The 15,590-nt window shown below is 48.3% G+C and overlaps 1 protein-coding gene across 10 annotated transcripts in view; it reads right to left on the reverse strand.

The window, feature by feature from the left end:
• Positions 1–7,100, reverse strand: part of DLEC1 (DLEC1 cilia and flagella associated protein) — a 76,192-nt gene extending 69,092 nt beyond the window's left edge. For all 10 annotated transcript variants that reach the window (XM_054552317.2, XM_054552319.2, XM_024244231.3 and 7 more), the window contains exons 1-2: positions 6,338–7,100; positions 317–467 (exon numbers count right to left, since the gene is read on the reverse strand). In XM_054552317.2, coding sequence (XP_054408292.2) covers positions 317–467; positions 6,338–6,748 — 562 coding nt within the window. In that variant the 5' untranslated portion in view covers positions 6,749–7,100. The remainder of the gene's footprint in view (positions 1–316; positions 468–6,337) is intronic.
• Between the last annotated feature and the right edge of the window lie 8,490 nt (positions 7,101–15,590).

Below are 15,590 nucleotides of genomic sequence, written 5' to 3' on the forward strand. Positions count from 1 at the left end.
CTTTTAGAGAGTCTCTCTCTGCTATTTAGGTTGACAAGTATCTGTGGGTCAGAGGTTAGTGTTGCACAGAAACTGATTTCCAGGTTGCGGGGGTTACATGCTGGTTATGTAGGAGAGCATTCCTGTTTTGGAGATACACATATGGAATTGTTTTGTGGTAATGAAATATTCTTTTGCGGTAATAATCATATTATCATGTCTGCGACTTGTTCCCCAAATATCCAGAAAAAGCCTAGAGAGTGGGCAATGGAGCAAACACAGTGAAATATCAACAGCCCGGGAATCGGGCAGGCATGTGGGAGTTCTTTATACACACCTGGAGGCAACCTGACAAGGCTCTCAAGGTCCTGTACTCCAGCCTGGCTCATGACCCGCTCGTTTTCCGCAATAGCCCGTGCTTGGGCCTGAGTGATATGCCTCTCCAACATTTCAAACTCATCCAGCCGCTGCTTATAGAGCTCCCGAATCTGGCAGAGGGATGATCAAATGCACAGAAATATGGTGAGATTACTTACCATTACTTAGCTTTACTCAGCCCTACCCCAGGATCAGGGCTTCCAGTGAGGCACAGAATAGTCAGAGAACTATTGCAACCATCTGGTCGGAACTACTAGATCTGAAAACTGAGACCCATAGAGGGGAATGGTTTAAAGGTTTCATAGTAAGGCCAGTAACAGACTCGAGCTTGGTTACCTGTCTCCTGGCTTCACAATAAAGAGAGCTGCCATCCAAACAGTGAAATACCAAATACAAGTTAGCGCACTTCCTGTGATGCCACCCAGATCCACGTTCAAGGAAGGACTTGCTCCCTAGCTACAGGGAACGTCGTCAACAGACAGCCCCTTCACAGTCTACCTAAGCTGCTGAAAAGGGGTCACCTGAGACCATGTCCTTTCTGCAGCACCCACATCCTGTGACTGAGAGAGGCAGGGGTATAAAGGCCTGGCCATTTTGACCGAAAGAGAGAAACTTTGACAGGCAATACTCTCTTCAGAGCAACCTGCTGCATTTGTCAAGGCTTGTTGGGCCCCCATCACAGTTCAGCTTCTTCCATGGCTCACTCCTTCTTCCATTCCCTTCCCCTCACAGGTGTTGATAGCTAACAAACACCTGTAGCCCAAACTCTGTCACAGTACTCGCACCCAGAGAGTCCACTTGGATGCCCAACATACTCCTCAAGACTAATTACCGATTGACTATTCAACCAGCCAAACTTCTGATTCATATTTTCTGGTTCAGACTTCTCGAGGCAAGAAGCAGAGAGCTCACTGGTACAGGTAATATGAAAGATAGTTTGCATTAGCCAGGCATGGTGGTGTGCACCTGTAGTCCCAGCTACTTGGCAGGCAAGAGAATCACTTAAGCCTAGGAGTGCAAGATCAGCCTGGGCAACACAGTGAGATCCTGTTTCTTTCTTTTCCTTTCTTTCTTTTCTTTTTTTTTTTTTTTGAGACAGAGTTTTGCTCTTGTTGCCCAGGCTGGAGTGCAATGGCATGACCTTGGCTCACTGAAACCTCTGCCTCCCGGGTTCAAGTGATTCTCCTGCCTCAGCCTCTGAAGCAGTTGGGATTACAGGCGCCCGCCACGATGCCCAGCTAATTTTTTGTATATTTTTTAGTAGAGATGGGGTTTCACCATGTTGGCCAGGCTGGTCTTGAACTCCTGACCTCAGGTGATCTACTTACCTCAGCCTCCCAAAGCGCTGGGATTGCAGGCATGAGCCACTGTGCCCAGTCTTATTTTCCTTTCTTATTTATTTATTTTTTAGAACTGGAGTCTTGCTTTGTGGCTTAGCCTGGAGTACACTGGCGCAATCACAGCTCACCCCTGCCTGCTATTCCTGGGGTCAAGGGATCCACCTGCCTCAGCCTCCAAGTAGCTGGGATTACAGGCACACACCACCATATCCAGCTAATTTTTAAATTTTTTTGTAGAGATGAGGTCTCAAACTCCTGGACTCAAGTAATCCTCTCATCTCAGCCTCCCAAAGTGCTGGGATTACAGGCATAAGCCACCATGCCCAGCCAACTCCATTTCTTTTAAAGAAAAAAAAAAAACAGTTTATATAGGAAGACAGTGTTCCTTATTGTATTCCTAAAGTTGTTGGGATCGCAAAGATTTATTTAGTCATTATTTTAATAAAGATTTATTGTGTACCCGGGCGTGGTGGCGGGCACTTGTAATCCCAGCTATTCAGGAGGCTGAGGCAGGAGAATCACTTGAACCCAGGAGGCAGAGGTTACAGTGAGTTGAGATTGTGCCATTGCACCCTAGCCTGGGCAACAGGAGTGAAACCCCATCTTAAAAAAAAAAAAGATTTATTGTGTAATTACCATTTACATTTGGGGAAATGAATCAGATATGGTTTCTGCTCTTAAAGAGTTTACAGTTTAGCAGGAGGGGCCTGGCAAGGATACAAATAGGTGAAATCAGCTCTTAAAAGTGCTATAATAGCATATGAATGAGGATATAAGGAAGGCTAAGAGGAAGTAACTAAATCTTCTTGGGGTCAGGAAACGCCTTTCAGGAGACAGTGGCCTGGGACAGTTCCTCAAATATAAAGTACTGTGTTCTGTGTCATGTGTCTTACTATTTGGGTCTGCTGACAATCTCTGACCCTAATTTTCGAATGTAGGAATTAGCATCTTGTCCAAATAACAAGACCAACTATCACTTACTGAGGGCTTACCACATTGTAAATGCTCAATATTGTAAATGCTTTACTGTATTGACTCATTTAATCCTCAAAACAACCAACCGATGGGGTGAATATTATTATTATCTGCATTTTATAGATAAGGAAACTGAGGCTTATAGAGGTAAATATCACCCAAGGTCATATAGATGGTATGTGCAGGAGCCAGGACTTGAACCCAGGGTGTATGATTCCAGAGCATTTGCTCTTAATCATTAGACCATGAGATATTTCTATAGGTGGGCTTGGGGAAGATCAGCTGCCAACGGGGTTACCTGAGGAAAACTCAGGCAATGCAGACACTCATATGGAATAGTGATTATTGCTCCTCCCAGGGAGAATGAATTTGAGTCCTGTACAGACAGTCACATGGCAGTGACATCTAGAGACGAGTGAGGAAAAGCAAAGAACAGATGATGAAAAAGGAAAGAGGGAGAGGAATATAGGTATAAGAACGGCAACATTGCCGGGCACGGTGTCTCACGTCTGTAATCCCAGCACTTTGGGAGGCCGAGGCAGGTGGATCACGAGGTCAGGAGTTCAAGACCAGTCTGGCCAACATAGTGAAACCCTGTCTTTACTAAAAATACAAAAAATTAGCCTGGTGTGGTGGTGTGTGCCTGTAATCCTAGCTACTTGGGAGGCTGAGGCAGGAGAATCACATGAACCTGGTAGGCGGAGGTTGCAGTGAGCTGAGATTGTGCCACTGCACTCTAGCCCAGGTGACAGTGCAAGACTCTGTCTCAAAAAAAAAACGAAACAAAAAACTACTGAAGTAGAATAACAGATGCCTGCTCTTTTCAAAGTTTCTTTTTTTGTAATTACAAAATTAATTCGTGTACATTGCAAAATTCAGACAATATAGAAATGTGCAAAGAAAAAGTTAAATGTCCCATAAGAATATTGTTAACATTTTGTTGTAAAAGTTTTCAGCTTTTTTCCCATGCATATATAAAAAATGAAATTATCCTAACATTGTTCTATGGCTTTTTTGCTAAATTAATAAATGGCAGGCCAGGCGCAGTGGCACGCGCTTGTAATCCCAGCACTTTGGGAGGCCGAGGCGGGCAGATCACTTGAGGTCAGGAGTTGGAGACCAGCCTGGCCAACATGGTGAAACCCCATCTCTACTAAAAATACAAAAATTAGCCGGGCGTGGTGGTGCACGTCTATAATCCCAGCTACTCAGGAGGCTGAGGCAGGAGAATCGCTTGAACCCAGGAGACGGAAGTTGTGGTGAGCCAAGATCGTGCCACTGCACCCCAGACTGGGCGACAGAGCGAGACTCCGCCTCAAAAAATAAATAAATACATACATATATAAATAAATACATAAATGGCAGCTGTGTTTGTCTACAATGCAGGTATAATTCATTCTTTTTAACAACTTTGTAGTATTCCATAGTGTGAATATACCATAATTTATAAAGTCAACTTATCTTTGCATAGTTGTATTTCTTCTTTTTTTTTTTTTTTGAAACAGAGTCTCGTTCTGTTGCCCAGGCTGGAGTGCAGTGGTGCAGTCTTGGCTCATTGCAACCTCCGCCTCCCGGGTTCATGCAATTCTCCTGTCTCAGCCTCCCGAGTAGCTGGGATTACAGGCACACACCACCACGCCCAGCTAATTTTTTGTATTTTTAGTAGAGACATGGTTTCACTATGTTGGTCAGACTGGTCTGAAACTCCTGACCTCGTGATCTGCCCGCCTTGTCCTCCCAAAGTGCTGGGATTACAGGCATGAGCCACCATGCCTGACCGCATAGTTGTATTTGTATAGGGGATCACTCTTTAAACTTTTCTGCGTTCTGAAATTTCTGCAGTTTTAAAACTTCAAATGTTTAAATTAAATTTCAGCTTCTAAATTAAGATTTTTATAATGTGGGCCAGGCACAGTGGCTCACACCTGTAATACTGGCATCTGGGGAGGCTGAGGTGGAAGGATCAATTGAGGCCAGGAATTTGAGATCAGCCTGGGCAACATAGTGGGACCCCATCTCACAATTAAAAAAAAAAAAAAATTAGGCCGGGCGTAGTGGCTAATGCCTGTAATCCCAGCACTTTGGGAGGCCAAGGTGGGCAGATCACGAGGTCAGGAGATCGAGACCATTCTGGCTAACACATTGGAACCCCGTCTCTACTAAAAATACAAAAAAAAATTAGCCAGGTGTGGTGGCAGGCGCCAGCTACTCACTCGGAAGTCTGAGGCAGGAGAATGGCATGACTGTGGGAGGTGGAGCTTGCAGTGAGCCGAGATTGTGCCATGCACTCCAGCCTGGGTGATAGAGTGAGACTCCATCTCAAATAAATAAATAAATAAGCTGGGCATACTGGTGCACACCTGTGGTCCCAGCTACTCCAGGTGCTGAGGAGGGAGGATCAGTTGAGCCCCTGATGTCAAGGCTGCAGTGAGCTGCGATCACACCACTGCACTCCAGCCTGGGCAACAGAGCCAGACTCTGTCAAAAAAAAAAAAAAAATTGTAACATGTATTACTTTTTTTCTTCAAAAAAAAAGGGATCACCCTTTGCCAATTCAGACTCTGGTATAGTGGCTACTTATGGGACAGATACTGAGAAGATAGAATCCAATGAACTGGGTGACTGGTCATGGGGTTTATAGGTTTATAATGCTCCATATATTCTGGCTCATGTGAATGACAGGGATGTGAGTCCGAAGTTCAAGGGAAAGGTCTGGCTGGGTAGGCTGAAGTCTTAGCAGAGTGAATGTGGTGACCCACGAATCACAGAGTACACGGTCCTCTGGCTGCACTTCAAGAAGCCTATAACCCATGGAGGGGGCGAGGCTGGTCCTATAAATATCTCACATACTGTATAGGTATTCATTTTGTTAATGTCTGTCTACCTCAGGTTGAAAGCTACAGAGGAAAGGTTGTCTGTGTGAGTGTGGGTGTGCCCGAACACTGGCGTTTTTATTCACTGCTGAATCTCCACTGCCTAGAACAGAGTATGACATCCAGCAGACATTCAACAAATGTGTTAAGTGAAGGAATGACTGAAGCTAAGGACGTGGGATGCATGTCACTTAAGGGGCAGGTAGAGGACAGAACAGAAAGGAGAAGAAGATCTGAGAGGCAGGAAGCACACCGGGGTAAAGGATTGGGTATGGGAGGAGTGCCCACAAGTTTAAGGGAGTCCTCAGTAGTGTGGCCAGCAGAGGCCGACTCAGCACAGAGGCCCTGAGTCAGCTGGTTATCTCCTTGTACAGATGAGGAAGCAGAGTTGCTGTTGCGCATGAATGGCCCAGTCAAGATTGTGATTTGTGATACAAAGGCACCCCAAAGCCGGGTGACTTTTGGCTTTGTCATCTCCATGGAACAACTATTCAGCGGTCTGCCGCAGTCGTTCATTGATATATGCAATATATAACGTATGTGTCTAGAGAAATATAGACAGGTGCTACAGATATATGCCGCACGTTGTGTGGTATGTGTGGTATTTGCATATGTGTGTGTACGGATAGAGCGTCCTTCCACTAGAATGTCGGGCCCACTTCGGCATAATGGGCTGTTTCTCAGCTGCAGCCCCAGATCCTGGAACAGCGCCTGGCACCTGGCAGGTGCTGACGCGTGCCGAGCGCTGAGTCCCCGGCACCGTCCGCAGACGCGATGCCACCGCCACGTTACCTGCTGCAGCTGGTCCACGAACTCCTCGTGGCGCTCATTCTCGCTGCCGCGGGCCTTGATCAAGCTTGCGCTCACTTCGTCGCCGATGACCTCGGCAGAGTACAAGTTGCGGAAGACGCCGGTGAGCAAGTGCGAGATATCTTGGGTGCGCAGCGAGGAGGGGCGCAGACGAAGCCGCTGAGGCTCGGAACGCGGCGCCAGCGCAAGCTGCGTGAGGCGGCGGGGCCGGGCTGCGAAGCTGTAGTGGAAGCCCTCAGAGTAGGCGACGGAGGAATACAAGGAGGACTTCCAGGTGGGCTGGCTGGGGCTGCTGGACCCGGCTGGTGGCGAAGTTGGCGCCCACATTGTGCCCTGGCACTCGTTGGTCCGGGACGCTAAAGACCTCCGCGTTTTGGAGCTCCTGGTCTCCATGGCAACTGAGACGCCGCTAACTCCCTGCGGCACTTCTGCTTCCGGCCCCACCCCTTCCGCCTTGCCTTTCTCTCGGATCACGTCATCGCTGTGGTCGTTGTAAACATTTGGGTCTTCAGCATTGTCCTTTTAAAAGTGAGCTTACTAAGTGTGAGGACCCATGGAGAAAGGTTTAATTGACACAGCCAGGCCTGTCTGCAAAACCTTGTACCTAACTACCTACCTTCATCCATTCTTTAATTTGTTAAGCAACTGTTCATTCACTCATCATATTTATTGTGTAAAGATTGTGTTTCAGGTCTGTGCTGATAGCTGAAGATACCAAAGAAGTATGATGCTGCTTCTGCCTTCAGGAAGTATACAGTCTTGTATGTGTGTGTTTGTGATGAGGGCGGTGGGTGTGGAGGTAACAGTAAAACAACTGTACTTTAGTGGGTTAAGTTCAAGGTGGAGATAAATATTGGTTGTCATGAAACTACAAAGGAGGACAGGAACTTAGTCTGTAGAAGGAGCGATTACTTCTTGGAACAAATGAAAACCAAGCAAAGATTTCAAAGAATGAGTAGACTGAACATCATTAGTCATCAAGGAAGTGGAAATTAAAACCACAATGCAATACTATAGTTAGTAGAATGGCAGAAAACAAAAAAAGTACTTAAATAAGAGCCAGATGTGTGTGGTGGCTGACAACTGTAATCCCAACACTTTGGGAGGCTGAGGCAGGAAGATCACTTGAAGCCAGGAGTTTGAGACCAGCCTGGGCAACATAGGGAGACCCCATCTTTACAAAATATTTAAAAATGTGGGAAGGACTGAATGAAATTCAGGAGGAGTGGAACTTAAAGAGTGTGAGGGTGGAGGAATGATAGGTTAGGGCCAGATCATAAGTGGGTTGGTAGGCCACAATAGGGAATTTGGACTTTATTTTGAGGGCAGTAGGAGGTTCATCAGGGGTCTTAAGCATGTCATGGTCAGCTCTGTTTTACTAAGATCATTCTGATTGCTATGAGAATAGACAGGAGAGGTGAGAGGCATCAGGAAGTTCAGTTAGGAAACTAGCACAGAAGTTAGGAAAGAGATGAAGGGAGATTGGATGAGAGAGAGGGAACTGGATTGGAGATAGATCCAAAAAGTAGAATTGACAAGACTTGCTGGTGGATAATGGGAGGTAAGAAACAGGCACCAAGAATGACTCCCAGGTATCCTGTGTGTGCAATCAGGGGGGTGATGACAGCATCACTGAGATGGAGAAGAGGACTGCATTTGTCCAGGGCAGCAGCATGACATCACATTGACTGTTGTCATTTGCACACCATGGCTTTCGCTCACAGGTGATATAACCAACCACTTTCTACTCCACGTTGAGTTTGCTTGCCTTACATCCTGAAACCCACTTCCAGAGATGAGTGCTAGGATGCTTGCCCACACACCTGGGCTACTTCCACTTCTACTTCTCTTGGTTGGGCCTGGCTCTCTCTTTTGTCCTTTCCAGTACCTTTTCTGTCCTGAGAGCTGAGAAGCCAGGGCTGCCTGCCCCGGACTGTGTGCTTGAGAGGCCCATCTCTGGCTGTCCCCCGTACTCTTTCCCACAGAGTAAGAGACCACAAGGCCAAGATGATGTGCCCTGTGCCCCCCCTCCAGGTACATGGGACCCCAAAAGTATGTGCCCACATGTCCTGAGTTCATTCCAGGGCCTATGCAGGCCTCTTCTTTAAGTCTGTCCTCCCAGGGCTGACTTAAAAGGGTAGCTATGGTGGGGGGAGGAGGAGGGAAGTGGAGGGAGCTTTGGCAAACAGGCATTTCACCAATTTTCCACAAGCATGCAAGGCCCCCAGTGGTGCAGGAAGGAGCTGTGGGTAGGAAGAGGGGTGCAACAGTCTGGGGGCCTCCATTGCTCTAATGTGGCAAATGGAGCCCCAATTGGGTGGTCTTGTCATTTAGGAGCAGTTCCGCTTGTGGAGGCTCTCTGGCCCCCTTCCCTGTTATAGGGAAGGACAGGACAATGGACTTTTGCCATTACTTTTGGCTTCTCCACCCTGCCTCTAGACAGCCTCAGAGACAGTCACAGAGTCTGACTAGCCTGGGAGAGGTCTCCCTTTGCATGACCCCTCCCCGCTCTGGCTCCAGGCTAAGGTCACCAGCAACCCTCCTGTCTCTCCCGCGGCAACAGCCCCCGCTCAGTCCTCATCTCAGCAGCCTCTGGTGCTGCTGCCCATTCCCTCCGACTGACACACTCTCTTCCCTGCCTCCCTGTTTCTTCTGTGCATCACCTATCTCCACCCTCGGGTCCCTGTTCTACCAGTATCTCTCTGCTTGATCAACTGGATTCATCCCTGATTCTACCATGTCCAGCGTTCAATTTCTGTTTGCTCCCTGGCTAACTGGAGAAATGAATGGCTGCGACCCTGCACTGGTAACAGGGCTCAGGTCACTTTTGGAACCACTCTTCAGCTCCCCTCCCCTGGGGACTTCATCGGCACAAAGGGAATTCCTTGTGAGTTGCTGTCTTCATTTTATAACCTGTTCTATTGACCACATTCTTGTTTGTTTGTTTACCTCTGGGTTCCCACACACATTTTTGGCCTTTACATTTTTTTTTTTCACTGCTTTTTTCTTTTTGAAACAGGTCCTCACTCTGTCACCCAGGCTGGGGTGCAGAAGTATGATCACAGCTCATTGCAGCCTCAACCTCCTGGGCTCAGGCAATCCCCCTGCCTCAGCCTCCCAAGTAGCTGGGACCACAGGCGTGCACCACCATGCCCAACTAATATTTAAAATTATTTGTAGAGACGAGGTCTTCCTATGTTGCCCAGGCTGGTCTCAAACACCTGGATTCAAGCAATCCTCCTGCCTTCACCTCCTAAAATGTTGGGATTACAGGCATGAGCCACTGCACCTGGCATTTGGCTTTTTTTTTTTTTTTTTTTTTAACTTTTAAATACATTTCATAGTTTCATGGATGTCCAACTTTTTTTTTTTTTTTTTTTTTGAGATGGAGTCTTGCCCTGTCCCCCAGGCTGGAGTGCAGTATTGCAATCTTGGCTCACCGCAACCTCCCCCTCTCGAGGTTCAAGTGATTCTCCTGCCTCAACCTCCTGAGTAGCTGGGATTACAGGTGCCCGCCACCACGCCCGGCTAATTTTTGTATTTTTAGTAGAGACAGGGTTTCACCATGTTGGCTAGGCTGGTCTTGAACTCCTGACCTCGTGATCTGCCCGCCTCAGCCTCCCAAAGTGTTGGGATTACAGGCGTGAGCCACTGCGCCCAGTCAGATGTCCAACTTTTTTATTGCAAAGAAATTTTTGCTTATCTGTGGTGATGTATATAATGAACATTATGCATGGACCTTTTTTTTTTTAAGCTTATCACTATTATTAGTGTTAGTGTATTTGATGTGTGGCCCAAGACAATTCTTCTTCTAGTGTGGTCCAGGGAAGCCAAAAATTTGGACACCTGTGTATAAAAACAAATTCAAATAGTACACAAATAATAAAAAGGAAGTGTCTTCCTCTCAGTCCTTTCCCCCAAATTATTAGAGTACTTCTGCATACTTTCAGCTGTTTTTTCTGCCTGCACGAATACTGATATCTGTCAAGACATTTAAAAAATTGTTTAAAAACAGGCCGTGCATGGTGACTTATGCCTGTAATCCCAGCACTTTGGAAGGATGAGCAGGTGGATTGCTTGAGGCCAGAAGTCCAAGACCAGCCTGGCCAACATGATGAACGCTGTCACTACTAAAAATACAAAAATTAGCCAGGCATAGTGGCACATGCCTATAATCCCAGCTACTTGGGAAGCTGAGACACAAGAATTGCTTGAACCCGGGAGGCAGAGGTTGTAGTGAGCTGAGATAGTGCCACTGCACTCCAGCCTAGGTGACAGAGTGAGACTCTGTCTCAAAAAAAAAATTAATAACACAAGTGAAATAATGTTATACATGGATATTATCCTGCCATTTGTATTTTTCACTTATTATGTCCTATGGCAACTCATGGAGAACTACTTTTTTCTTTTTTGCTCCCATAAATAATGCTGTAATGAGCAACCTTGTTCATGTTTGTGCATACTTTCCATAGCTGTACAATGTTTCTGTGCAATAATATCATAGAAGTGCTTGGCCAAAGGTGTGTACATTTTAATAGCTGAGATACTGCCAAAATGCCCTCCAAAAAGATTATACCAGAATATAATCCCATTTGCAATATGTGAGACTTCATGGACATTTTAAACATGTTTTGAACCATATCCCAGTTTTTATCCCTAGCTCACATCTCCCTCCCAAACTCCAGACTTGTACATCCATCATGTTCTTGACATCTGGATGTCACCTCAAACTTAATATGTCCGAAATAGAGTGCCTGCTCCTCCTCAGCCTTCCCCATTTCAGTTAATGGGAGCTCCATTCTTCAGTTGTCCAGGCCCAAAATTTGGAGTCATCCTTGACTCCTCTCTTTCTCTCATAGCCCCCACCTGTAATTCCTGTTGACTCTACCTTCAAAATATATCTGGAATCCTATCATTTTCCACACTCAGCTCTTACCTCCAAGGTCTGAGCCACCATCCACTCCCACCGAAATTGGGTATTACAAGAGTCTCCTCATTGGGCTCTTGCTTCAGCCCTTGACCCTCCATAGTGACTTCCAGCACTCAGAGGATTCTTTTACATTAGTCAGATCACGCCCCTCCCTGGCTTGAAGACTTGCAAGTGCTCCCAATTTAGCCCAGAGTAAAAGCTGAATTCTTTTTTTTTTTTTTTTTTCTTTTTTTGAGATGGGAGTTTTGCTTTTGTTGCCCAGGCTGGAGTGCAATGGCGCAATCTCAGCTCACCGCAACCTCCGCCTCCTGGGTTCAAGCGATTCTCCTGCCTCAGCCTCCCGAGTAGCTGGGATTACAGGCATGTGCCACCATGGCCGGCTAATTTTGTATTTTTAGTAGAGATGGGGTTTCACCATGTTAGTCAGGCTGGTCTTGAACTTCCAACCTCAGGAAATCCACCCCCCTCAACCTCCCAAAGTGTTGGAATTACAGGCGTGAGCCACTGCGCCCAGCCAAGTTGGATTCTTTTTTGTTGTTGTTGTTGTTTGAGATAGAGTCTTGCTCCATCGCCCAGGCTGGAGTGCAATGGAGCAATCTCGGCTCACTGCAACCTCCTCCTCCCAGGTTCAAGTAATTCTGCCTCGGCTTCCCAAGTAGCTGGGATTACAGGCCCCCACCACCACTCCCAGCTAATTTTTTTTTTGTGTGCGTGTGTATTTTTAGTAGAGACAGGGTTTCGCCATGTTGGCCAGCCTGGTCTTGAACTCCTGACCTCAGGTGATCCACCAGCCTCAGCCTCCCAAAGTGTTGGGATTACAGGCGTGAGCCACCGTGCCCGGTCATAAAAGGTGAATTCTTACAAGGCCCAACAGGACTTGGTCCCGGTTACCTCTCTTTCTCCTCCCATGATCACCCCGCCCCCACTTCCCCGTTCTCTTGCTCTCTCAGCTCCAGCCACACTGGCCTTGTCCTCCTTGCTCGTCCTCCAGCATACCAACACCCTCCTGCTTCAGGGTGTATTTCCCGTGCCTGGAATCTTCTGCCCAGATATCTCTAAATGTCTCAGTCCCTCACTTCTGTCAAGGCTTTGCTTGAATGTCACCTTTCCCATAAAATCCAGCCTGATCAACCCTTTTAAAATTTAATTCTGTCAGGCGGGGTGGATCGCTTAGGGTCAAGAGGTCAAGAGCACCCCAGCCAACATGGTAAAACCCATCTCTATTCAAAATACAAAAATTAGCCAGGCGTGGTGCCACACACCTGCAGTCCCAGCTACTTAAGAGGCTGAGGCAGGAGAATCACTCGAACCTGGGGGGCAGAGACTGCAGTGAACTGAGATCACACCACTGCACTCCAGCCTGGGCAACAGAGCGAGACTCCATCTCAAAAAAAAAAAAAAAAAAAAAAATTAACCCTATCCCATTCCTGAACTCCTTTATCCCACTTTTTTCATTTTGCTTATTATCTGCTAATATCCTATACAATTCATTTCTTACATTTATTAAAATGTCTCTTTTCTTTCCACTAGAATTTGGGCTCCAGGAGGGCAGGGGTTTTTGATGTCTTTTGTTCACAGATGACTCCCAAGCCTCTAGAACAGTGCCCACTACACAGTAGCTGCTCAATAAATATTTGTTGAATAAGTGACATAGCAGAACAGTTTTCAAATGTGGGTCTCTTCAGTTCACACACCCCTCAAGTGTGTTTCCTCCTTCAGGTGAGTTACCCTCTGCCTCCTCCTTCAGATAAGGGTCTGAGGGCAAGTTTCCTGTCTGTTCCCCACGCCAAGCACTGTATTCTGCCTCTGGGGTGGAGGTGAGCATTGGGACTCAGTCCACAGTGAAATAAACATCACAGTTACATTCACAAATAAATACACAATAAAATCCCACAAATATAATTATGGAATAGTAACCCCAAATAATCCCATACTGTCCTGGGACTACCAGCAGGTCCAGCAGCCTCATAGTTCACTATGGCATCTTGGATCCCTGCAAGGTCAGGACCTGAGGATCTGACCCTGCATGACCTGAGGACTCTCACTTTGCCACAGCTGCTCCCTTGGGAGGAGCAGCCTTCACTTTTCCTCCTGATGCATCTGGACTTGGGCCCATGACCCTCTGGAGGGAGCTCCTATGGGGGTTTTGCAGCCCTCAAAAGCAGCAGGAGCATGGCCTCAGACCAACAGCCTCAGGCTGGGCTCTGGCCACCTGGATCTGTAGAGGAGGCCAGGCAGAGGATGGCTGTGGGAATATGGGATTCTGGTGGCCTTCTAGCAGGTACTTATTTGTGCCCGGTACTTGCCATCCATTATTTCTGCCAATTCTAAGGATGATTATAGCTCCTGATTGAGGAGCTCAGAGAAGTGAAGTCACTTTTCCAAAGTCTTGACAGCAGGAAGCTGCAGAGCCAAGATTTAAACAAGCCCTTCACCCCATATCCTGGAGCAGAGGCTCTAAAGACAGGGAAGGGGCAGAATAAACCCCATTCACCTCACCTACCCAAGCTGGGCTAGGTTTGCATTTCATGGGGGAGGGACTAGAAAGGGCCAGCCCTGAAGCACGCTTGGAGCCTGACCATCCTGAAAGTTGGCATTCTTGGGTGATGATACCCCCTCCTCAGGCCTCCAGAGAAAGTGGTGGTGGAGGGGCCAAGTGAAGTGGCTTGAGGCAGGCACTGGTGCCAACACTAGGTCTCTCTTCCCTGTCTCCAGTGATCCCAGAAGCTCCATCACCCCATCCACCCTCACACAGACATAGAAGACTGGGCATGGTCAGGAGAGTGAGATGCCAGAAACTCCCCCATTAAAGAACTAGTCTTTGGGGCATGTGTGGGCCCTCTGTGTACCCAAACTAAGCCTGCCAAATAGCCCTCTGAGTCACCGGGATCTCAGGGCATCTTGCATAGGCAACTGAGAGCTGGGTTTTGAGGAAGGTAATTTAGGCACCTGGCCAGGGCTGGGCCCACAGACGGCCCTAGGAGTTGAGGGCAGAGGGAGTGAAGGCAAAGGGAATGGAATCCAGCAACTTTGTGGCTTGGTACAAAGCCTCTTTGCCTCCTCTGAGCTCCAGCTCCTCCACACACGTTCAGTTATACCACACAGGCTTACCCCTAGCAGGAACCAGCAGAGCACCTCCCAGCCTGTGAGAGCCAGGAGGGGCTGATAGCCAGGGGAGGAGAGGAGAGGACTGGAGTGAGGGCTGACCCACAGCTCTGAGCAGCCACCGGGTTTCTTTATGAGCAGGGCGGGGCCCAGCCTTCATGTCTGGCAGAACCTGGTTGCATGTGCCAGCTCTGAGTCAGCAGTGCCCATCCTGCCCAAGAACCCTGGGCTAGGGAGGAGGCTGCAGTCCTATGTCTGTGCCAGGGGCCAGAGGAGGGATTCTGTGAGGTGGGTTTGGAGCATGCAAAGGAAGAGCCTGCCTGCATCCCCACCATGGTACATAGACAAAGGGAAAGGAGAGGCTCCCAGGTAATGTCCTGGCTTGGGGCCTGGGGCTCAGAGTTGGGAGATGATGTGAATACATAGGAATGATGATTGAGATGAAGCCATGTCCACTCCTGGTGTCAGAGTTTCATCGTGACGCTGCCTAGGAAGAGGAGGGGGGCTTGAGGAGGCCTGACTTGCTGAGTACAGGGGCTTGCAGGCTCCAGGAGTATCAGAGGTGCAGGCAGTAGGCTCCAAGGCCTGAGGAGGCCCCCAGAGGGCACAGAAGGGGACCCTTCTTCCCCACTGGTCCCCTGTATGGAGGTCCAAAGCGATGCCTGCCAGTATGGATTTGCTCATCCCTCAGCAAACATGGAGTGTGGCCCTGGGCAGAAGGGAAACCAAGGAGGGACCTGACAGGCCTGCCCAGGGCAGGGGTGTTTGCACTGCAGGACAGGATTGGAGCTGAGTGCCAGGTAAGGGGTGAAGCCCCGTCTGTGGAGAGGGGGCATGCAGAGCAGGGGGCTCTCCAAAGCCCAGAAGTCCTGATCCACTTTTAACCCCCAGAACCAGAAGACTGTCCTTCAGCTGTTTCACATCCCTTATTCAAGGCCACCTAGGGCCCAGAAGAGGAGGGACTGGGGTGAGCCCAGTCCCCTCCTTGCAGAGCTGGTCCAACTAGCTTTGCCTGACTCTCACATTGGCCTTATCAGCCCAGGAGGCCTGCGTGGCTTCACTGGGGGACCTAGCACCCCCCCATCCTGGGAGGCCCTCTGGGGGCTCTCTGACACCAAGAGCCCAGTTTTCCCAAGGGACTCTCCAAAGGGGTGGTGGGCAACAGGATCCAGGGACCCTCCCAGGGTCTGTGGTGGGAGG

Source organism: Pongo abelii, chromosome 2, assembly GCF_028885655.2.
Source record: "Pongo abelii isolate AG06213 chromosome 2, NHGRI_mPonAbe1-v2.0_pri, whole genome shotgun sequence".
Lineage (NCBI taxonomy): Eukaryota > Metazoa > Chordata > Mammalia > Primates > Hominidae > Pongo > Pongo abelii.